This window comes from Sinocyclocheilus anshuiensis, unplaced genomic scaffold (genome assembly GCF_001515605.1).
Source record: "Sinocyclocheilus anshuiensis isolate Anshui unplaced genomic scaffold, SAMN03320099.WGS_v1.1 scaffold274, whole genome shotgun sequence".
Lineage (NCBI taxonomy): Eukaryota > Metazoa > Chordata > Actinopteri > Cypriniformes > Cyprinidae > Sinocyclocheilus > Sinocyclocheilus anshuiensis.
The window spans coordinates 1,552,907-1,575,710 of record NW_015547698.1 but is presented as its reverse complement, the minus strand read 5'-3'; the positions used below and the strand labels follow the sequence as shown (position 1 = coordinate 1,575,710).

At 37.8% G+C, this 22,804-nt stretch overlaps 5 protein-coding genes across 8 annotated transcripts in view; 2 read left to right on the top strand and 3 right to left on the bottom strand.

The window, feature by feature from the left end:
• Positions 1 to 390: 390 nt before the first annotated feature.
• LOC107703814 (G-protein coupled receptor family C group 5 member B-like) lies at positions 391 to 4,754 on the top strand. Its single transcript, XM_016506561.1, has 4 exons — positions 391 to 1,095; positions 1,767 to 2,837; positions 3,645 to 3,751; positions 3,836 to 4,754. The coding sequence occupies exons 2-4, from the start codon at positions 1,769 to 1,771 to the stop codon at positions 3,899 to 3,901; spliced, it is 1,242 nt and encodes a 413-aa protein (XP_016362047.1). The 5' UTR covers positions 391 to 1,095; positions 1,767 to 1,768; the 3' UTR covers positions 3,902 to 4,754.
• A 29-nt stretch (positions 4,755 to 4,783) lies between these two features.
• Positions 4,784 to 9,911, top strand: LOC107703812 (lysine-rich nucleolar protein 1-like). Of its 3 annotated transcripts, XM_016506560.1 has the most exons (6): positions 4,784 to 5,088; positions 6,112 to 6,530; positions 6,567 to 7,135; positions 8,350 to 8,409; positions 8,513 to 8,566; positions 8,911 to 9,911. In XM_016506560.1, the coding sequence occupies exons 2-6, from the start codon at positions 6,212 to 6,214 to the stop codon at positions 9,214 to 9,216; spliced, it is 1,308 nt and encodes a 435-aa protein (XP_016362046.1). In that variant the 5' UTR covers positions 4,784 to 5,088; positions 6,112 to 6,211; the 3' UTR covers positions 9,217 to 9,911. The 3 variants fall into 3 exon arrangements, with proteins under 3 accessions (XP_016362046.1, XP_016362045.1, XP_016362044.1); XM_016506559.1 differs by having other exon boundaries at positions 6,119 to 7,135; XM_016506558.1 differs by having other exon boundaries at positions 6,112 to 7,135.
• A 537-nt stretch (positions 9,912 to 10,448) lies between these two features.
• On the bottom strand, positions 10,449 to 15,899 carry LOC107703720 (exosome complex component CSL4-like). Its single transcript, XM_016506435.1, has 8 exons — positions 15,653 to 15,899; positions 13,465 to 13,580; positions 13,258 to 13,332; positions 13,016 to 13,104; positions 12,815 to 12,848; positions 12,246 to 12,296; positions 12,084 to 12,168; positions 10,449 to 11,220 (listed from the first exon to the last, which is right to left on the bottom strand). The coding sequence occupies exons 1-8, from the start codon at positions 15,678 to 15,680 to the stop codon at positions 11,114 to 11,116; spliced, it is 585 nt and encodes a 194-aa protein (XP_016361921.1). The 5' UTR covers positions 15,681 to 15,899; the 3' UTR covers positions 10,449 to 11,113.
• A 698-nt stretch (positions 15,900 to 16,597) lies between these two features.
• On the bottom strand, positions 16,598 to 20,660 carry LOC107703810 (phosphoglycerate mutase 1-like). The gene is made up of 4 exons (XM_016506556.1): positions 20,394 to 20,660; positions 19,142 to 19,416; positions 18,855 to 19,035; positions 16,598 to 17,564 (listed from the first exon to the last, which is right to left on the bottom strand). Exons 1-4 carry the CDS (start codon positions 20,530 to 20,532, stop codon positions 17,395 to 17,397), a joined length of 765 nt encoding a protein of 254 aa, XP_016362042.1. The 5' UTR covers positions 20,533 to 20,660; the 3' UTR covers positions 16,598 to 17,394.
• A 469-nt stretch (positions 20,661 to 21,129) lies between these two features.
• LOC107703809 (M-phase inducer phosphatase 1-like) overlaps positions 21,130 to 22,804 on the bottom strand; it is a 7,625-nt gene continuing 5,950 nt past the window's right edge. For both annotated transcript variants that reach the window (XM_016506554.1, XM_016506555.1), the window contains exons 9-12: positions 22,372 to 22,470; positions 21,543 to 21,766; positions 21,345 to 21,456; positions 21,130 to 21,267 (exon numbers count right to left, since the gene is read on the bottom strand). In XM_016506554.1, coding sequence (XP_016362040.1) covers positions 21,130 to 21,267; positions 21,345 to 21,456; positions 21,543 to 21,766; positions 22,372 to 22,470 — 573 coding nt within the window. The remainder of the gene's footprint in view (positions 21,268 to 21,344; positions 21,457 to 21,542; positions 21,767 to 22,371; positions 22,471 to 22,804) is intronic.

Below are 22,804 nucleotides of genomic sequence, written 5' to 3'. Positions count from 1 at the left end.
AAAAATGCCTGTAGTTTTGTGTGAGGGGTAGGTTTAGGGTAAGGGGATAGAAAATACAGTTTGTACAGTAGAAAAAACATTACGCCTATGGAGAGTCCCCATAAAACATGGAACCCCAACATGTGTGTGTGTGTGTAAGGCATCAGTAGGTTTTGTAGGCATAAGGAATGTGCATGGTCAAATTTTACCTTTCAGATCCTAATTATTCACTGGTTACTGGTTAAATACTCTAACTAAACTATCACGTACAAATAATGAAAGGAGAGGTGAGGAGACTGTTTCTAATACTCTGATGGCTCACTGCACCACTGGACAGGATTATCTGAAGGCTACTTAAAGAGACGCTCACACACTCACACACACACTAATGTACACGTATGGCCTAAAGCGCTGGGATCTTTATTACATAAGACTCCCTCAAGTCATTGCACGTGGACACACACCTGGCCGTTACCCGTGAGTGTGTGTATGGCCTGCCAGTTGTCTATGACAGCGAGAGGTCTAACTGGAGATCTTTAGGCCAGAAGTGTGACCGTTTGGATCATCACGAGAGTGTGAGAAGCATGATTGCTGAAGAGTTTGGTGTGGTTTATTTATAGGCTCTGCATCAGCAGCAGTCACAGTGCTGCAAATGAAGCCCTTCAGAGAGAGAGAGAGAGAGATGCATGTGACAACGGCGGTCCACTGAGGTCTATATTGAATCAGACGAGAGTTTTACCGTCTTCTGCACGCGGATCCGCGGAGGAAACCAGCAACAGCTCTCGCGGAAAGAGGAGATTTAACACGGTCAAAAAGAGGCTGAAGGAAAGAAAGAAGCCGCGAAATCGAGAAATAAGGATGCTCTTACAGATGTAGTTTGTGGGTGTGAAGCTGTCTGTCGCACATCAGCTGGTTTTCTGTCACTGGTTTTCAACTATTGAGCACCGGTGTTCGGTTGCAATGTCAGTGCAGGAGTTTGTATTTTTCAGGATAATTCCCACACCATAAAAAGAGATTTGGATTGTGGGAATGTGTGCAGAAACTCTCCTGCACTAATAAATGCGTATCGACTAGTGCGTTCAAGGCGTTATCTAAAATACAGTCTGAAGTCATAAGGTGAGTAACACCTATTGCTGTCAGCGGTTTGATGTGGTTTATATAACTGTTTTGCCTGCATATCTATCCTTTAACCCTTTTTAGTTCATTGTGATTTTGCTGTCTTTAAATAACTCTTATAAATTCGATCCTAAAGTTGTGTATGCTTGAACACACTGTGTGTGTGTGTGTGTGTGTGTGTGTGTGTGCGCGCGCGCGCTTGCGTTTCTGGCTTCTTTATATAAATTGCGCTCAGCTCCATCTAGGCCAGCCCACGCGCGCCTCTGGTTGCCATAGCAACTGTCGGGAGTTTATAAGGGGTAGAGGATGCGAGACAGACTCCTCTTTACACTAGGCTTTTACAACTCAGCAGCAGAGGATGAGCAAATGCTGAAAAATCAGAGCCCACTATTATTATATAATAAAAATTAAGTTCCAGTGTTGCCACCTTCAGGAACAACTGATTAGTGCAAAACAAATTCAATGCACATGTGCGACCTGCACATACAAAGTATGAGCATACTATTCTGGTGGTGCATGTATTGTACACGCATACTGCTCTGGTAAAGAAATTTGTATCACACTGTACTGCTCACGGACCCTCACATACGTGTAAAAAATTAGGCATACTTTGGGCTTTCCGCAAAAAATAAACTGAAAAAATAAATTTTGTTGTATTCTTTCCCTTACAGCCATGGCTCTAAGGCCCACCCTCATCTTCATTCTCTTACTGATTGGCTGCTGCGCTCTTGAGGACCCGCCCAAGGTTACAGCCCCGCCCCCTCCTCATGGATGTGGCGCTACAGTGGACACGCCCTACAGAGTTTTGTGCGATCTGGAGTCCGTGTGGGGCGTGGTGCTGGAGGCCATAGCGTGCGGCGGTACCATATTTGCTTTGATTCTAGCTGTGATTCTTTTAGCCAAGCTGAAAACGGTAACGGAACCGGAGAAGCGATGTGGCGTCGGTCCCCTCCTCCTCCTATTGGCCGGAACCATGGGTCTCTTCAGCCTATCGCTGGTGTTCTTGGTGGGGCGTGGCGAAGTGCTCTGCATTGTGCGCCGCGGGCTGTGGGGGGCGCTGTTTGCAATGTGTTTCTCCTGTCTGCTGGTGCAGGGAGTGCGACTGAAGAAGCTGGCTGGAGGGAGGCGGAGCCCAGCAGGCAGCTCTCTCGCCGGATTGGCGTTTACACTCACTATGGTTCAAGGCATCATTGCTGGAGAGTGGCTGCTGCTTACGGTGGTCCGTGAGGGACATGCAGCCTGCGATTACCTGCCTCTAGACTTTGTGTTGGTGTGTAGCTATGCTCTAGCGTTGTTGCTAGCGGCCAGCATGTTGTCGTTGGCTGTGGTGTTGTGCGGAGGAAGCAACAGAGAGGAGTCGAGCAGGAAGACGATGAAGTGGAGATGCAGCGCTGTCTGGCTTTTCCTCTCATGTCTGTCCTCGCTTCTCCTCTGGGTCGCCTGGCTCGGTCTCTATCTCTACGGCGATGCCACCATCACGACCGTAGCAAAGGATTGGGACGAGCCGGCATTAGCAGTTGCCTTGGTGACCGAGGGTTGGGTGCTGCTGTTATTTCACGCTATCCCAGAAATGCACCTGTGCTTGCGTCCATCCAGTCAGAGGAACGCAGACACCGGGCAGAACTACTATGACACCCCTCAGCCGCCAACGGCACAAAGTTATCATGACGACGAGCGGCCAACCAATCCCAGAGCTCCGTTCACAGAGAGTCAGGCATACACTGTAGAGGAGCACAGTGCAGGTGGTTGTCACACAAAAAGCATGAGCAACATTCTGGGAAGGGTAGTTTATGGTTCTAAAAAAGAAACCTAAAAATAACCATTAGAGCAGTGGTTTTCAATCCTGTTCCTCAGGACCCACTGCTCTGCACATTTTGCATGTCTCCCTTATCTGACACACTCATTTGCAGTGTTGGCAACTGCTTTCAATTGAAAGTAGCTAAAACTGGTAGCTAAATGTCACTAGATGACATCACAATGGCAAATTCACTGATCTATATAAAGATGAACGTAGATCAGTAAGCAAGATGAGAACTTAGATAAGGTTTGTCCAAGCAGTTGCTATATTTGTCCCTAAACTTTTGAAAAAAGTCTCAAAAGGGGCGGGGAAGTCGCTAAATCTAGCTACAAAGTAGCTAAATTGGCAACACTGCTCATAAGAGTTCATGGAGCTCTTTCCTAATGACCTGATGATCTGAATCAGGTGTGTAAACTAGGGAGGCATGCAAAATGTGAAGAGCTGTGGGTCCCCAGGAACAAGTTTGAAAACCACTGCATTAGAGAATGTTCTGTGTAGGTTTTCTTTAGGTTGTTACAAAAACCTTTCTGCAACCTTTCTCCTTCTGTTAGTTTATGGTTATAAAAACGTTTCTAGAATGTTATTATTTGATTCTTCCAAAAACAGCGCTTTGGGAACATTAGGAAAATGTTCTGTTTGCAGTGGTGAAAAAATATTTTTTATTTGATCTTTATTCTATTTAGTCAGATTAGTGTTATTATATACAGATGTTTTACATAATCACATGTATATATTGTCTTGTTTTTTGCAGTTCTGCAGACGGGAGGTTATCATAACGGATTGATACGTCCCGCTGTGCCGTTCCGGAGTCACGTTTACCAGCCCACTGAGATGGCCCTGCTCATGAACTCAGGACCGGTCAGTAACAATACTATATATATTAACTTTAATGTTTTAAAGACTCAGTTTCACACACGATTTACCTCACGCTTTATGTTCCAGATCCCAACAGCCCCTCCAAACTTCACAGGGAGGCATCTGTGGTGGGAGCGGTTACCATGGCAATAATGTCCTCTTCTGCCCCCAGAAAGGATTGATTTCAGGCGATTCACAGGGTCAAAAGGCACTTTATTAAGGTTCCATGTTAATCATTTGGAAATGCTCCTCTAATAAAAAAGCTGATTTCATTTAACGGACATTTTCAACATGGGAGCAGGCTAATTTTGCACATGTTCTCTAGTAAGTGCTTACTACAAAATAAATGACGTGCTGCATATTCGATATCACTCTGGTGATGTCTGTTTAGATTACATGAATCAGACAAATCGAGGACCTGTACGAATTTACATAAATAGAGATGTGTGAAAGAGAAAGGAGAGGGAGTGTTAAAGTCAACATGAAACGCTGGTAACAGACCCAAGTGCTTACATAATGCGACGCATTTCTGAGTGTGAGAGAATAAATGTCATTCATTCATTTATTCAATGTGAATTTATTTACAGTTTTTGGGACAGTCAGGGAAAGATAAGAGGGATCTGAAATGTCAGCTAAAAAAAAAAGAAGCATATTATTTCAAAGAAACACACAGATGAATTATTCACAATCTAACCAGAAATGTGTATTTAAGGAAGTAAAAAGGGTCAGTTATTGTCATGTTGTGACACAGATTATTTCATTAATTTCTAGCCTTGGCAACTCTTCTACCTGCATTCCACTTTAAATATATAATCAAACTCTATCACTTTGAAATGTATTGAATTGATTTGAACTGTTTTGTATTAAATTGTTCAGTTGGTATCTTCTTTTTAAACCTTTTTTAATTCGATCTTTTAGTTGGTTTTGATATCACGTTTGATGTTTTTTCCAATCTTTGCACGCTTGATAGTCAGTCCTTATGATGCAGTGGATGGGATTCATCTATAAATGTGATGCCGTGTTTGATCTTGTAAGGCAATGCTGTGTAATACACGTGTCTGGATGCTGCTGCAGTCTCACAGAATGAGACATTTCAACAGGGTCAGTGGAAACGGCTGAATTCGTTCTTTATTCTGCTCGTGATGTTCGGGTATATTGCACAGAATCGTTGTATTTTTCCCTATACTTGATGTCTATATTTGAAACAAATTCTAATAAACCTTCCTACAGTGTTTTCATTGTCACTCTTTGCATGCGCATGCGCGTAGTGGCGTTACCAAGGAAGTGACGAGCGCTTTCTTCCGGGTCGAAAGGAAAGCTTTCCCACGTGTGGCAAACGAGTAAGTAATAAAACAAACATCTAACTCGAATAATACAGTGCTTTGAAGCGAGTCGGAATATTAACCGCTCTATGCTCATATTGTTTCACTTTACCGGCATATAAGCGTGTTTAACAATACAAGTCGCTTTAACAGTGTTGTTATAATAATAATGGTTAAGATTCATATGCGTTTCACAGATTAAAAGAAGCAACCAAGCTGTCATTCCACACATACATCAAACTAATGTCATATTCATGTATTTACTTCTCGACCCAACCAGCACAGAACTGAAAACTGACGATTGCGATTCATAAAAAAATGATACTAAATCAGTTTATTTCTTTCATGAGTATAAATTTGAATGGGACTTTTAGATATATACAAGTGCATATCGATAAATTAGAATGTCGTGGAAAAGTTAATTTATTTCAGTAATTCCACACTGCTAAAAGCACCAAAAGTCGGTTAAATGACCATGGTGTTGGTGTGCTTGACTGGCCAGCAAACTCACCAGACCTGTACCCCATAGAGAATCTATGAGGTATTGTCAAGATGAAAATGAGAAACAATAGACCAAAAAATGAGCTGAAGAGCTGAAGGCCACTGTCAAAGAAACCTGGGCTTCCATACCACCTCAGCAGTGCCACAAACTGATCACCTCCATGCCACGGCGAATTGAGGCAGTAATTAAAGCAAAAGGAGCCCCTAGCAAGTATTGAGTACATGTACAGTAAATGAACATACTTTCCAGAAGGCCAACAATTCACTAAAAATGTTTTTTTTATTGGTCTTATGAAGTATTCTAATTTGTTGAGATAGTGAATTGGTGGGTTTTTGTTAAATGTGAGCCAAAATCATCACAATTAAAAGAACCAGACTTAAACTACTTCAGTCTGTGTGCATTGCATTTATTTAATACACAAGTTTCACAATTTGAGTTGAATTACTGAAATAAATGAACTTTTCTACAACATTCTAATTTATTGAGATGCACCTGTATATGAATGTCATTCCTCTGTCTGACATAATGTGTTTTCGGAGTTTGCAGATGGTGAAGGAAAACCCAATGAAAAGAACCTCTAGGATGCAAAAAGCAGGAAGAAGTTGAGGTTCTTGAGAAGTTGGTTGACTAAAAGTTGGCATGGCAGTTGACGGGGCGACTAAAGAGAAGAAGAAGAAGAAGAAGAAAGTTCAGGATGCAGGAGACACACGTGTGATGGCGTGGCATGACGTGTCCGTCCAGACTGATGTTAAAAACAAAACTTTGGATGTAAACATCAGAGATGGAGAGAAACGGGAGAGCGATGGGGCTGAGAAGAAGAGGAAGAAGAAAAAGAAAGTGAAGGAGGACGTGGAAGCAAACAGCCCCGTGTGTTACGATGCGTCCGTCCAGACTTCCGTCAAAACAGAGCGCTCCGATATAAACATCAGTGCTGCTCCTGAGAAGACAAAGAAGAAGAAGAAGAAGAAGAAGAAGATAGAGCAGGAAGCAGAAGAGATCGCCAGTGGAGATCATTTAGTGTCCAAGAAACAAGGACGTGAAGAAGAGGTGGAAGCTATAAAAAAGAAAAAGAAGAAAAAGCAAGTAGAGATCAAAAAAGAAGAGGCCGATTTAGGACACAGTGTAGAGATAGTAAAAAAGAAAAAGAAGAGAAAAATTGATGAAGATGTGGCCGAAGAAGAACAAAACAAAGAATTTGAGGGCGGAGAGGTAAAGAAGAAAAGAAAAAAGCAGAAAGAATGTAAACAGGAAGCGGTGAAGAGGAAGAAATCTTCAGCAGTTGAAGAGCCTGATGACATTAGCTCCAGTGAAAAGCTGGAGAAGAAGAGCAAGAAGCTAAAGAAGAAACTGAAAGGTGTGGATGAAGGTGAGAGTCATCCTCGCGTCAATGGAGGACAGGTGAGCTCAGCGGACAAGAAGATGAGAAAGAAAGTCAAGGCTAAGGCTGAGACTGAGGAGGAAGCGGTGGGAAAGAAGGGCAGAAAGAAAACCCCAGAAAAGGTTAGAAAGAAAAAGCCTAAAGAAGAACATCATGAGGCAGTCGTGGAGAGAGCAAGTAAAGTGGTGAGTTTATCCTCAACTGAGGCTCATGTCTGACTGTTTACAATGTGATGATAATTAAGCCTGGATATTTCATTATGTAATATATTTTTCTTAACATCATGCACTGTTATTTTAGTATTATTTATATACTTATATAGTATTTATTCATTTTTAATGAGCTTTTATTTTCATATTTTCACATTTCACATTTAATTTTAGTTAAACCGGTCATATGATGTTGCTAAAAAGAACATTATTTTGTGTATTTGGTATCTTCTTTATGCACCAAGAGCTTGTAACACTTCAAAGAGAAAGGAAAAATTGAAATCGCATCATATGACCCTTTTAAATATTTCGGAATTTCTTTGTTCTTTTTTCTATTTTATTTATTTAATATTTGTTTATCTTCAGTTTATTTTTGTTTTAGTTTTAGTAATTTTTTTTTGGTTGGTTGCCAAGGCAACTTTTCGAATCTTTTCTAAATCGAATTTTTTTTTTAGGTTTCAGTTTTTCGTGAGTAATGTGTGTATTTTGTTTTATTTTAGCTTTATTTCACGTAACTAACATGATTTTTTAAATAGTTTTAGTTAACAGTAACAACACTGCTGCGTCATAACAGGGTCAGTATCACAAAAACTGTCAAGAATGTGTGCAGGTCATGATTCATCCAAAATCAAAATAATAAAATAAGATTAGAAGTTATTTTTGTTTAACAATATTTTAAAAGCCGTTTATGACACTTAGTATTTATTTACATTATAACATGATTTTTTTTGACAATACAATTATTTTATGTATAATTTAATGTTATATATTTTGTGTATAATTTCTGTTGTTTTAAAACATTATTCTCATTACTGTAATACTGTAAGTAAAATTTTGCATTTACATAAATTAATGCAGTGTGTGTTTTTTTTTACTACCATGTTAAATATTTTATATATTTTTTCTTTCTTGCATATTACAGTAATGGAAATTCACACATTCACGAAAAACCTTATTGTCCTATAAATAAGCATCATTTTATTTATGCAAAATATAATTTGTAATATCTTGCTTCATGGCATATGATCTGGATAGTGTCTTCAGAGGTTTTGTTCGATTCGTCCGGCCATGTATGTTGCACCTCATTCCTGATTAGGAAAGTGGTCATCTGACTTGCTAGTAGTTTTATTTGACATTAAAACTTAAATTCGCTGTATCTCATTGCGTTCTCTCTCTCTGTGTGCGCTCAGTCTGATGTTGTGTTCCTGTCGGAAAAGCCTGGAAATCAGGACGAAGTTTCTATAGATCAGGTACAACACCAGCTGATCACTGATGTTTTACATACACACACACACACACACACACACACATATATATATATATATGTCATGTTGAGACTCTTTTCTTCCACAGGCCCGCCGTCTCCGCCTACAGAGGGACATTGACAAGGAATCACAGCCGAAGCCAGTCAGTTTCACATCAAAACACTTGTATTGAGTCTTACACCTTTTGAAATAAAGGTGTCAAAATAGAGGGCTTTGCAGTGATGCAAGAGAAGAACCATTTTTGGTTCCCTAAAGAACCTTTCAGTTCTTAAAAGTACCATTTTTTTCTTAGTGTAAAAAATTAAAGAACCTTTTTCTGTTATAAAGAACTTTTTGAGCAATGGAAAGATTCCGTGGATATTGAAGGTTCTTCATGGAAGCATCAGTGCCAGTAAAGGTGCTTTATTTTTGAGTGTGTGTCCTGCATGGATAGTGTAATCATTAATGGGAATGGATTTTAATCTGAATTGTGTTGATCTGTTTTAGAATCTCGGGCAGTGGGGCACGGCACAGTTCGACAGCTCTGACAGACAAGCCAAGTTCCTGCGCTTGATGGGCGGCTTTAAAAAGAGCAGCCAACCAGTCGCAGGATCCTCCGGCCGGGCCAACATGGTGCTGGGGACAGAAGGACAACAGACTTTGCAGCAAGGCCTTCTGGGAGAGTTTGAGCGTGCACAGAGCCGTCATATGGACTTCAGGAATAAAGGAGCCGGATTGGGGTTCGCAGCGCCGTCCAATAAGACGTTTGCGATCGATGCTAATGCTCGGAACTCAGTGCGGCTGGATGACTGAGAGTTCAACCAAAAGTGAACGCTTTGTCATCATTTACTCACCCTCACAATGTTTACAAACCACCGTGCTGTTAATTTCTTTTTAAGAATCACATCAGTCAAGCTCCAAAAAGGAAAAAAAACGACAGAAAAATAGCCCATACTAAATATGTTTGGAACGACTCAAAGGTGAGTGAATGATGACAAAATGTTCATTTCTAGGTGAACTGTTCCTTTAATGGATGAATCAAAATGAGTTTATGAAATGTAGTTTTGGAATCCGAGGAGCGCTGAATCACCGACCCAAAAAAAAGTATTTGACAAGTTTCCGTTGAAATTTTTTTTTTTGGTCCTGAGAGATGTACTCGGGTGAAATATCACGAGATGTATTTAAATGTATCATTAGATTTGCTAAAGAAAATTATACTAAAAGAAAAGTATAAACAACCGAAAAGGGTGAATAAAGACACTGGATTAGAGCTGTCTTTGGGTAATCATGATTGTCATTGCATTATTGAGATTTATTTTGAGTTATTTTTTTTTAGTCATTTACATTTATGCATTTGGCAAACACTTTTATCTAGTGACCTTGAATTCAAGGTATATTCACAAGCGTTCAAAAGCATGGAGTCGGTACAATTGTATGGTGACCACGACTGTATTTGTTTGATCAAAACTACAGTAAAAACGTTAATATTGTGAAATATTACAATTTAAAATAACTGGTTTCTATGTGAATATATTGTAAAATGTAATTTATTCCTGTGAATCAAATCTAAATTTTCAGTCAGTCTTCAGTGTCACATGATCTTCAGAAATCATTCTAATATGCTGATTTGCTGCTCAAGAAACATTTCCGATTATTATCAATGTTGAAAACAGCTGTGCTGCTTCATATTTTTGTTAAAATACACTTTTTCAGGATTCTTTGATGAATAGATGTTCAAAAGAACAGCATTTATTTGAAATAGAAATATTTTGGAACATTATAAAAGTCTTTACCGTCACTTTTGATCAATTTTATGCATCCTTGCTGAATGAAAATATTAATCTTAGTGACCCCAAACATTTGAACGGTAGAGCATCGGTTTTTGCATTTCTGGGAGTCAAACCCATTATGTTGGCATCACTGACACCAAGCTTTACTGTTTGAACTACAGGAATATGTCATTTGTCTTGAAGTAAATCTTGTGTTAAAATGCTCCAGCTTTATATCAAACTACGATGAAACATTCAGGACAAACGGAGCTGAACTTGTGATGTTAAACACTTTATTTTTTTCTCTCTTGTAAACACATGACCTTTCAAAACAGTTCCAGACAGAAGGACAGAATAAGGAAAAGGTATCAAATAAGATATTTCCAGAAGATCTGAATAAAAGCAGCAAGATAAAGGTCAATTCATCTCTGGGTGACTCTTTTTGTGGTTCATGTGTTTTGAGGAGTTAGAAAACAGTGCCGCCTTATGTTATTGCTCTAGAAACTTCAAATCCCGTTGTGACCGTGAATGTAACCGTAATAATAGTACAATTCCAGTTTTCCACTTTGGAAAAGAGCCGTTGGTTTTGAAGCTCCATTTATACTACACAAAAAATATCAATGGTCCTAAAAACAGGCTTTTGTTGCTTTACACAAAATGTAATTTATTTTCTTTCCTTTTGATTTTGTGATGAAATGTGACCAAGTAGCAAAGTTTACAGAGATTCACCCATAAATTTGTTCCAACTCTCTGATTCAGATTATGGTAATGTGATGCTCATGCAGTATTCACTTCATAGTGTGCATTCACAGGCAGGGTGGAATGAGACGATCCAGATTCACACAGAATTCCAAACAGAATGCTATTGGGCTGAGAGTTCCGCATGAGGGGGCGTGTCTTTGAAACTGTGTGTTCCAGTGGGTGTGGTCTAAGGGCGTGGCTCAGGCCTGCAGGTACTCCGGCTGTACCCGCGCGACCTTGCGAAATTCTTTGGCGTGTGTGCATGGACACTGCATCTCACACCAGCTGATGGGCACCATCTGAGCCCCTGCAGGAAAAGATTTCAGACTGTAAAGAACAATGAACATTTTTGGGTGAACTCTTCTCACTCTCAGGCCTTCCAAGATGTAAATGAGCTTGTGTCTTCATCACAACAGATTTGGAGAAATGTAGCATTCCATCACTTGCTCACCAATGGATCCTCTGCAGTGAATGGGTGCCGTCAGAATGAGAGTCCAAACAGCTGATAAAAACATCACAATAATCCACAAGTAATCCAGGCCATCAATTAACGTCTGGTGAAGCAAAAAATATGAGAGTTTGTAATCATTAAGATGTTTTTTAACTTCAAACTGTTGCTTCCAGCTAAAATCAAGTCCTTTATCTATAATATTTGGTTTCTCCAGTGAAAAAGTCGTTTCGGCTGAATCAGGAGAGAAATCTGCACAGATCAAGCACCGTTTACAAGCCAAAACAGCTCTAAACAAATAAGTGTGTGGATTTTGATGTGAGAGGACAACAGAGGATGGACTTTTTCACTGGAGGAAAGTTATTATGGACTCGTATTTTGGCCAGAAGTGACAGTTTAAAGTTGAAAAGTCTTAATAATGATTTTGTTTCTTACAAACATGCAGCTTTTCGCTTCACAAGACATTAAACTGATGGAGTGGAGCGGTGTGGATTATTGTGATGTTTTTATCAGCTGTTTGGACTCTTATTCTAACGGCCCCCATTCACTGCAGAGCATCCACTGGTGAACAAGTGATGCAATGCTACATTTCTCCAAATCTGTTCCTATTAAGAAACAAACTCATCTTGGATCGCCTAAGAGCAAGTATATTTTCAGCAAACGTTAATTTTTGGATGATGAACTATATTTTAAAGTGCACTGCTATTTGAACGTTCCCTCACCCGCCTCGCTGTGGGCCACGACTACACCCAGCTCGTTCTCCGCTGTGGTCAGCAGGTAGTTCGACTGCACGTCGCCCAAAGAGATCTGACAGCCAAGGTCAAGGGTCATACGCAACATCCATGACAACAGGAAAACCACTTTTCATTTAGCATAAAGGATACAACTTTTGCAAGGACAATGTCGCCTGGCCTGAAGCTTTTATACGTCTCCAACTGTAAAGAGCAATTCAATACATGACATTTTAACCCTCCTACACTTTTTGAAAAAGTGTTATATATAAGATGTTTGTGAACATTTTTGCCCGGGAACAGCAAGTATACATTTTTTTTATTAAATTATATAAAAACTAATTAACCTGGAGTAGTAATCATAAAATATGCACTTCTATTTGAGATTTTAGGTAATTGAGATCTCATTTAGATCATATTTATGTGCAGTTTGTTTGCATGTATAAGCAAATATGCAAACTTTTGGAACATTATTACAGTAAAAATCTACATCTAGAAGTTTAAAACAAAATATGTGAATTTAAGTTCAGAAAATATATATATCTGGATATTTAGGCATTATACAATAATTGTGTCAAATTTTGGTATATATATATATATATATTTTTTTTTATCATTACTGTTAGGGTCTTTCGCATTCAATTTTTATATTATATTTTAAAACAAAACAAAAATAAAGAGCTTATTCGATAAAAAAAAACAATAATTTCCCATGAACTCACCTTATCTTTCTCTGTCGCTCTCACATCTTCTCTTCTGGAGAAATCAAACCAAACAGAGTTTAGTATATTTTACTTCTATTACTGATAATAATTTACCCAACAGGACCTGCTTGTAAAACCTGAATGAAACGTACTTTATTTATTTAATACATATGATGGATAAAAAAATTAGGGATTGATTGATGAATAAAACATCCATACCTGATAGTGCCTCTAAACCTGTCTTTTAGTGGTGTCGAACCGACATATAAGATGTGGACTTTAGCAAATCGTGGGTTGATACTCGTCACCTGCAAAAGAAACAACCATACATTTAATGCACAGAAAAATGTAACATAACATCACACAGTGAATGACAAACAAAACGAGAGCAGAACGATTCAGGCATGATTCGACCATAGCATTAGACACCAGTGATGTGTTGTTCTGTACAGGACTCTCACCTTACAGGTGACGATGGCACCGACGTCAGGCAAAAGTTGCGTTTCTGTCTCCCTAACGACTGAAATCACCAGCAGCTGTAAAGGAAGAGGATGGAATAAAATGTCACCACTGGATTATCAAGATGCATGAGCGTTTAAGTCTTACAAATGAACGAAATGGCTATGTTCAAACAAAAATGTCCATATAAGTGACAATGATGAACTGACCTCCTCTCCCTGGTTCTTTCTCAGCACGTATCCCGCGAGCGAAGCGAAGATGTAGCCGTGCCGCAGATACGTGCCGGTGCCGGGGATACAGTCCTCCGTGCTGCAGAGCCTTTCACCTGCACGAACGACAGCAGACAAATCACGTTTGTAAAAACACACAAATCATGTACAGTGAAACACTTATAGCGGAAGTCTATGGGGCAGGAATAAACATAAAAAATGCACCTCAACACTTTAACCACAAGACTCAGTCATTTTACATTGCAAAAGTAAAGTTATTCCAACATTTCACCTGTTACTGCAATATGTTTAGAAAAATTATTTTTGCCATGGAATAAAAATATACTAAAGACAACAGAGTTTTTGCCTCACAATTTTGACTTTTTCATCTGAGTTTACATCTCGCTTTTTTTGTTAGTTTTCGCTCCAAAAGGGATTAATTAACAAAAATTAATCACGACTTCTAAATCTCACAATTCTGATTATTTATTTTTTTCGCAATTCTGAGTTTATATCGCACAAGTCTGAAAACTGCTGGAGAAAGAATAGTATTGTACGATGCAAACTCAAAATTGCGGGGAAAAACGTTCTCACGATTTGTGAGATTTAAAAAATCTCGCAATTACCTTTTTTCTTTTTTTATATCGTGGAGGTACTGTTTTTATAGTTTACATACTGTAATAAAGTGTTTTTATTAGTGCTGTCAAATCGATTAATGGCAACATATATATGTGCGTACTGTGCATAATCATATGTATTTATAAATACACACACATACTGACATGTATATATTTAAGAAATATATATATATATATATATATATATATATATCAATTATATAAGCATGAATAAAATTATATATACACACATGTCATTTAACTATAGACATGTACAGTATGTGTGTGTATTCATATATATATTAAATATACACAGTTCACACACATATGTCATTCAAGTGTGACAAATATGCAAAAAATAAAAAAAACAGGAAGGGGGCAAAAACTTTTTCACACCACTGTATACATGCATGTTTATTTATATATACATAATAAATATATGCAGTACACACATATATATATATATATATATATATATATATATATTATGTAAACAAACTTTTATTTTTGGATGCCATTAATCGATTTGACAGCACTAGTTTTCATATATTACATAATATGACAATTTGAATATGTATAAAAAAAAATTGCACTCACAGAATAACGTCGTTAAAATAGTTAGTTCATCCGCTAAGAATAGTAGTCCCACCGCTAAAAAGAGGGTCTTCTCTCAAAAAACAAAACATGCAGTTCTGTACAGAAAATAATTAATTAAAATATATTAACAAAATTGTTAGCTTTACATTTCTACTTCAAAACCCTTCCTTACATGCGCCCCATTTATTTCCATTGCAAGTAAATAAACGCGATTTCTTTCTAAACTGAAACTTATTTTCTGTCACAGATTTATTTATTTATTTAGTCATTTATTAGAGGCTTTTATCCAAAGCGACTTACAAATGAGGACAACAGAAGCAATCAATTGTAGTATTAAAACAACTAAAAACAGACCCAAAACTAAAAGCTAAAACTTTATAAATACTACCTATACACATTGTAAAAATAAAGAAATTAAATAAAAATGACAAATGCATACAACAAAATTTCAAAACTTAACATATAAATGAAAAACAAAAGATAAAGCTAAAAACAATTCAAAATATTAAAGAACAAAAGGTGTAAGAGTATAATAATGATTCTAACATAACACTAAGCCAAACACCAAAAAAAACAACTACATATACATACATACATATATACTGTATATGTACATACACATTTATAAATTCAATATATATATTATTTCATTTCCATTTAGTTTGTTGAAGTATTAAAATAACTCAAATTAAATAAAACTAAAAACTTAATAAAAGACCTATACAGACATAATAAATTCAGACATAATGTAACTAAAATTAAAATAAATAACAAATACAAATAATACAAATCAAACAGTAGTTTATCAGTAATCCTAAAAAATAACACTGCCAAACACACAACAACTTACTGACACATAGTAAGAAATGGTTATAAAAACTGAAACAGAAGTGAAACAAGTAGTAGGAAAGAGGAGATGCATACAGATGCGGTATGCAAAAAAAAAGAAAAAAAAAAGAATAAATAAATAAAACCTGATTTCTGGGACTTGCAAATGAGCATTTCAGGGCAATCTGTGTGATGGAAACAGCTCGAGACACTCCTCAGCCGTGAGCTGGTGTTGAGGCACACAGGTGAGTGCTCTGCAGCAGTTTGAGGACAGGTGTGCGTGACAGCAGGGCTCGCCAAACGAGTCTTTAAACCCTACACACACCTCCAGAACTACACGCGTTTACAGCGAGCTAGTCAATCAACATCCGCTGTTTCTGACTGAAATCGAACATATAAAATATCAGTCTGTGCATACGCAAAGAATATATAACCAAACCCTGCAGCGATTATGTCGATAAACCCTAAAGGAAGCGATGAAAACATGTTAATAACAGCAGTTACTACATAACACTGGTATTTCCACATTTGTCCTTATTCCACTCATTTTCCTAATTGTTCTCCATATGTCTGACAGCTGAGTTTCTCTTCCAATTGTATTACAGAATTGTCTCCAATATACACGTTTAGAAGCGAGAGTCGCGCTTTGATTGGCTATTAGTCAGCGGGCAATTCGCGCTCTGATTGGTCACTTCATCGCAGGCGGTTCGCGTAAACCGCCATATTTGTTGTGGCTGTAAATGTAAATATAAGTCGGGAAGAATTGAATGGAGAAGGTTTGGATATACTATTAAGTATATGCAAAATGCCAAGTTTTTTGGAACTTGAAAAAATATTATTCTTGTGTTATTAATTATATTAGTAATTGCAACTTCATTATTTACATAAAGTCAATATTCACTGATTAATATTTTACAGAAAAAATTAAAAAACACCTTTCTTATCCATTTTTTAACATACGGTTTGCATTTAGAAGTTTAGGATACATGACAAAAATAATATTGATTTGTATGTTTTTTAATGATCTATTGTGATAGATATGTTTGTATTCTGTGTCATTAGGAATCAGAATCAAGCAACTTATTTCTGCTTAAGTAAGCCAACATTTATTAGGGCTTGCACATAAACTCACATATGTGTACATATAACTCTATCTCTAAAATAATTTGAACAATTGCTGTACAAACAAAATGCAAAAGAACAGACAAAATTATATAATTACTGAATATTGGGGCACAATATTCAACATTTCCTTAATGGTGAATGTTTGCAGGAGACTTGGGTCAAAATGCATTGAACGTGACATGGATTACAGCACGTCTTCAACATACAGTGACATTTACCACATAAAAAGTGACAGAAAATGACGTCTCCAAAAAGCTCACGGGAATATAATCTGCTGTTAATCACCAACCAAACTCACTTCTCGACTCTAGGTGCAGGTGAATCCTAAAAACGAACCGTTACGCAGATCTCGTGGGATAATTCAAGAACATTTCTGTGGGTGTTCAGAGATATTTAGCAGCGGTACAAAGCATGAATCACGCAAAAGACGGGGAAACGCACCACTTCTGCAGCCCACCCGGTGATTAATATATGCGGTTGCCTGGCAACAGTTGTCAAAGCCATGCCATCACAGACAAACACATGTGCCATCATTTGAAATATGCGACCGAGGATCTTCAGTGCCGAGACAATATAAAGCTAAAATCCCTCCTTGTGGCTCAGTTTCACTGCATTTACACACATACCCAAGCAGTTACATCTGAATTGTATTGGGATGGTCCCGATTGAGAGCATTTGGAAATGAATGATTGGTCAGTGGTTTGGTTCTAGGCTCACGGTATAACACTGGTTGCATTTGTGAGGAGGAATGCAAAGTAATAATCTACTTCTTGGCTTTGCCCTGAGCAGCGACGGCCTCCATGGCTTTGCGGACAGTCTCTTCATCTCCCAGGAACTGCATGGGCTTCACAGGCTTCAGGTTCTTGTCCAGCTCATAAAGGATGGGAATTCCTGTGGGCAGATTCAGCTCCATAATCGCCTCCTCTGACATACCTGGCAGAAACACACAGGTTATAATCCGCTGTGGATGGTTGCCAGGGTGTTGTTATGCATTTGCTAAGATATTTAGAAAAACCTTAATCTGGATATTATTAAGAGCCAGTGTGAATAACGCATCATGTAGGGCCCTATGATTTCTGTAATGTTGAAAACAAGGACAGGATTGTGGAATCCAGTCATAAAAATGGAATTTGCAGCATAATTCAATGTCACAAAATTTGGCAAATTTTGGATAAATTAATCAAGAGAAATTCTGACAGACTATTGACTATTATTAATATACTATTGTATATTACTATTGTACAGTGGAAGGTACTTCAAAAAGTAATAATACAATTATTTATACTTTATTTTTTAAGGAACATCACAATTGTTCTTGCATGTTTTAATTTTGACAGTAAACTTCTGTTGTGCAGCACTTTATTTGCCCCCAAAAATTATATTTTAATTTGATTACATTTTAAAAATTCATATAATTTGTCATTTTTTGCCTTCACTTGATTGCCAACATTTTTGATAATAAATTTGCATTAAATCAAATTAGGATGAGAATAATAAAACCACAGAATATGTGAAAAAAAAAAGCTTCACAGGGCCCTATTTTTCGTTAAAAAATAATACACTTTTTAATTTTTATGAATTTAATTGATTATAAATGCTTTTTGATTATTAAAATTGATTTAACCATTAAAACAGAAAACACTGAATTTGTGAAAAAGAAAACAGACTTTTTGTAAAAAATAAAAGTTTTCATAGGACACAAATTTAATTAATAATGTGTTGCTAAATTGCATAAGTTGCATGATTTAAAATTATTTAGACATGCTTTCTGATGCTTTCTTTAGGGCCCTAAAAATGTAGTAATTTAGGTTAAACATTTCATAAATTGTTACATTGTATATGTTTCAAGCTTTTAATTAATTAGACATGCTTTTTGATTTTTACAATTTTATTAAACCATTAAAACAAAATCCAGAAAAATTTATAAAAAAAAAAAAGAAAGAAGAAAAATACATTTTATAAAGAAAAACGTTTAATAAATTGGTGTTAAACGTTTCATGATTTCAATTAATTGGACATGTTTTTTTATTACTAAAATGAAATGTAACCATTAAAATGGAAAAAAAAAAAAAATGTAGGAAAAATGAAACCGATTTCATAGGATCCTATGCATTAGCTCCCACCAGACTCCTCTTGGTCTCATTCAGGGTGTTTTTCGGGTGTATATACTGTATGGTGTAATATCAGGGCCTGGGCTTTAAGGTATTTGAGAGGGTTTCTCACCCTCCAGGTGTTTGACGATTCCTCGCAGGCTGTTGCCGTGAGCAGCGATGAGGACCCTCTTGCCCTCCTTGATTTGAGGAACGATTTCCTCGTTCCAGAACGGCAGCGCTCGAGCGATAGTGTCCTTCAGGCTCTCGCACGAGGGCAGCTGGTCCTCCGTCAGGTCGCCGTAGCGACGGTCCTGCAGCAACATCACATTCAGTGTCACATGATCCTTCAGAAATCAATCTAGCATGTTGATTTGCTGCTCAAGAAACACTTCTGCTGATTATCAGTGTCCTGCTCACCTTGCTGATGGCGGAGTAGAAGTCGTGCTCGGGGTCCATGGGTGGAGGTGGGATGTCGTAGGAGCGTCTCCAGATCTTCACCTGCGCCTCGCCGTGTTTGGCCGCCGTCTCGGCTTTGTTGAGGCCCGTCAGGCCGCCGTAGTGCCGCTCGTTCAGACACCAGGTGCGATGCACGGGCAGCCACATCTGATCGATGCGGTCCAGCACCAGCCACAGGGTCCTGACGGCACGCTTCAGCACAGACGTGTAGCAGATGTCAAACTCATAACCCGCATCTGGAACAGAGAGAACACAAGATCTGCATCTTTTTGCATTTGGGTCGTTTTGCATATTGCACGTGTACTACCCTTCAAAAGTCTGGGGTCAGTACGTTTTTTTTTTGTTTTTTTTAATAAATCAATATTTTTATTCAGCATGGATGCATTAAATTGATCAAAAGTGACAATAAAGACAGTTATAATGTTACAAAATATTTCAAATAAATGCTGTTCTCTTTGTTATTTAACAGATACAAATGAGAAAATAATGAAATTAGTTAAAAACGTCTCTTTTTTTTTCTTTTTTTTACAATCAAGTTTGATCACCTCGATAGTGATAATTTTAGTCAATATTACATCAAAAAGCAGATTATTATATTTGTAATGCAAATCCACTACAAGTTGCCAAAGAAGAAATGAGGAAGAGTAGCTTGACTGTGCTACAAATTACGGAGAAAAAATGTTTAGTTATAGTTATACGACTGGGTGGAAGTGCAATAATTAAATTTCAACAGGATATATTATTATAAATTAACTATTATAAATTTATATATATATATATATATATATATATATATATATATATTGTTATAGTTGCATATAAATAAAAATTAATGGATTTTATTTAAAAAAAAAAAAATTTATGATTTTAAAAATACTATGATGTGTTTTTGGCAATATTGTTAAAAATGGCACTGACAGATAAGTGAAGCAACATCCTTTTCCACTTCTTGGTTTTCTGCTCCATTGAGATCATTTAGCCGAAGTTATACCAACATCAATGTTACATCTGTAAACAATCTTTAATCACAACGACTTGTGGGTGGATTGATCATTCATTCATTCATTCATTGTTTGTTTGTTTGGACACAAAACGATCACCAAGTAACGCTTTGGCAACCTAAAATTCTTGCATTGCACTTGCCAAAGGACAAGCTTGTACAAGTAATAACACAGCACGAGAAGATGAGTTTAATAAACGGACACCGGATCACCTTTCAGGGCCTGGCCGCCCCTCTTGGCCTCCTCCGCTCCGGTTTCGCTCAGATCGGCGTCGAACCAGCCGCAGAATCGGTTCTCCTGGTTCCAGCAGCTCTCGCCGTGGCGGATCAGCACCAGCTTATACGCGGCCATCACGCGCGGTCACTCGTAACGGAATGTTAACGGAGGAGACGCCGAGGAGAGATGCTGACGGTAGAGCGGAGCGGAAGTGTTTGGAGGTCGTTTTGCGCGAGGACAGAACGCTTCCTGATGCGCGCGCGGAGTCTTTGTACTGTCATTAGTTTAAAGGAGAAATTACTGTTGTACAACTGGGTTTAAGTGCAGTAATTAAATATTTTAACGGTATGTTAGGTCAGTTTATCTATTTAATTTAATCACATTTTTGTTACTTGTTTATTTTTAAAACATCAATAAAAGTATCAACTGACTCCAAACTTTATATTTTTATATACTAAACTTTTTTATTTTTATATATATATGTATGGTATTTAACGTGTGGTTCTTTGATGTATTTTGATTGGCCGTCGTCTTCGCTGCCGTGTTGTACAACTGGGTTTAAGTGCAGTAATTAAATATTTTAACGGTATGTTAGGTCAGTTTATCTATTTAATTTAATCACATTTTTGTTACTTGTTTATTTTTAAAACATCAATAAAAGTATCAACTGACTCCAAACTTTATATTTTTATATACTAAACTTTTTTATTTTTATATATATATGTATGGTATTTAACGTGTGGTTCTTTGATGTATTTTGATTGGCCGTCGTCTTCGCTGCCGTGTTGGTCTTCTCCTGCGGTATCCGTGCAGCTGCTCCCGGTACTCGCGGTGACGCATGGCCACGTAACCGCAGGGATCACACAGATCCTGAGACACAGAGACACCGGACTGAGATGCTGCAGCATACTGTGGTTAAGGCAGTTAGATATCGTGTTGTACTGTACCGGGTAACACGCATGGAAGAATTTGTAACCCCCCAGCAGCAGGTAGAGCTCAGGATAGTGCAGGTTGGGATACACATTCACTCGTCTGTCCAGCCGCCTCAGATACTGACACCTGTTGATCAGGTAAGAAGTGTGTGTCATGTGTCATCATAAACACACTCAGTGTGTGTGTGTGTGTGTGTCGAGTGTGTTTCTCACAGTTGAGGGCCTCTTTCCGATGAGAACTCGCAGTGGAAGATGATCAGTTTCCGTGGCGACGAGCCCTTCTCCTCTGGGAGTGAGTCAGATGAATGAGCCGCCCGCTGTCCCCTCATCCTCCAGGAGGAGGCGTTTCCTGCGGGGCAGGGGGAAAGTTCAGCTCCTGCAGAGGCCTGATGCACCGCCTGCTGGATCTGAGACTCGGCGTACAGATTCACTGCTCCCTGAATGAGTTAAAGGTTGAGATATGAAGACCAAACATCCTGCTGATGAATTCAATGTGACATTAGTATATAAAAATATAAAGTTTGGAGTCAGTTGATACTTTTATTGAGCGAGGATGCATTAAATGGATCTAAAGTGAGAGTAAAAACATTTATGAAGTTACAAAAGATTTCTATTTCAAATAAATGCTGTTCTTTTGAGCTTTCTATTTATCAAAGAATACTGAAAAATACATTATGCTTTCGACAAAAATATGAAGCAGCACAACTGTTTTCAACACTGATAATAATCAGAAATGTTTCTTGAGCAGCAGATCATTATATCAGAATGATTTCTGAAGATCATGTGACACTGAAGACTGGAGCAATGATGCTGGAAATTCAGCTTTGTTCACAGAAATAAATTACATTTTACAATATATTCACATAGTATGCTATTCCGATCATAGCCTCACTCGATGTTTGGATTGATTTATAAGTGGTTTTGAATAGTTATTTTTAGGTAAAGTTGAGTCTGGGCATTGGATTGATTAGATCTTTAATGGAGATATTCAACATGAACACCTCATTACATTAAAACGCTGAGTAATTGAAGGTTTAAGTACCCTAATGTGTCCTCCTTGGTACTCGTATGGGTAACGACAGTCAACGATGAGGAAATCCTGGACTGCAGGACCAAACTGACCTCTGATCAGCGACGCCACCTTCAGGTCAGAGCAGACAATATATTAACCTCAACTTATGAGATGCACATCATTCAAATAAACCCATAAAATAATTGTGTAGAATATGAAGGTAGAATGACGTCAAAAAGATTCGCATACGCAGGGTAAGAGTTGTGGAAGTGTACATAAGACTGTAAGCATAAATTAAATTTGCATGCCCAAGAGAAGCTTTGTAAAAAAATAAATTAAAAAATAACAACTTAATTAAAACATGCTCCTTTCATAAGCTGTGTTCCTTTAGGCTATGTGTTCATACTGAATTTCGAGCTGTGTAGTTTCCTTCTCTTCCTCAACAGGCTATATGATATAATAG

Excerpts from the sequence above, each read along its gene's own strand:
- LOC107703810 (XM_016506556.1), bottom strand. The coding sequence starts at position 20,532 with ATGGCCGCGTATAAGCTGGTGCTGATCCGCCACGGCGAGAGCTGCTGG. Across the intron at positions 19,417-20,393 it reads GGGCGGCCAGGCCCTGAAAG|ATGCGGGTTATGAGTTTGAC; the intron begins GTGATCCGGTGT and ends TCTCTGTTCCAG. Across the intron at positions 19,036-19,141 it reads TCTACTCCGCCATCAGCAAG|GACCGTCGCTACGGCGACCT; the intron begins GTGAGCAGGACA and ends ATGTTGCTGCAG.
- LOC107703812 (XM_016506559.1), top strand. The coding sequence starts at position 6,212 with ATGGCAGTTGACGGGGCGACTAAAGAGAAGAAGAAGAAGAAGAAGAAA. Across the intron at positions 7,136-8,349 it reads TGGAGAGAGCAAGTAAAGTG|TCTGATGTTGTGTTCCTGTC; the intron begins GTGAGTTTATCC and ends GTGTGCGCTCAG. Across the intron at positions 8,410-8,512 it reads ACGAAGTTTCTATAGATCAG|GCCCGCCGTCTCCGCCTACA; the intron begins GTACAACACCAG and ends TTTCTTCCACAG.
- LOC107703814 (XM_016506561.1), top strand. The coding sequence starts at position 1,769 with ATGGCTCTAAGGCCCACCCTCATCTTCATTCTCTTACTGATTGGCTGC. Across the intron at positions 2,838-3,644 it reads TGTAGAGGAGCACAGTGCAG|TTCTGCAGACGGGAGGTTAT; the intron begins GTGGTTGTCACA and ends TGTTTTTTGCAG. Across the intron at positions 3,752-3,835 it reads TGCTCATGAACTCAGGACCG|ATCCCAACAGCCCCTCCAAA; the intron begins GTCAGTAACAAT and ends TTTATGTTCCAG.
- LOC107703720 (XM_016506435.1), bottom strand. The coding sequence starts at position 15,680 with ATGCTCATTTGCAAGTCCCAGAAATCAG. Across the intron at positions 13,581-15,652 it reads TTGCAAGTCCCAGAAATCAG|GTGAAAGGCTCTGCAGCACG; the intron begins GTTTTATTTATT and ends TCGTTCGTGCAG. Across the intron at positions 11,221-12,083 it reads CGTGGCCCACAGCGAGGCGG|GGGCTCAGATGGTGCCCATC; the intron begins GTGAGGGAACGT and ends CTTTTCCTGCAG.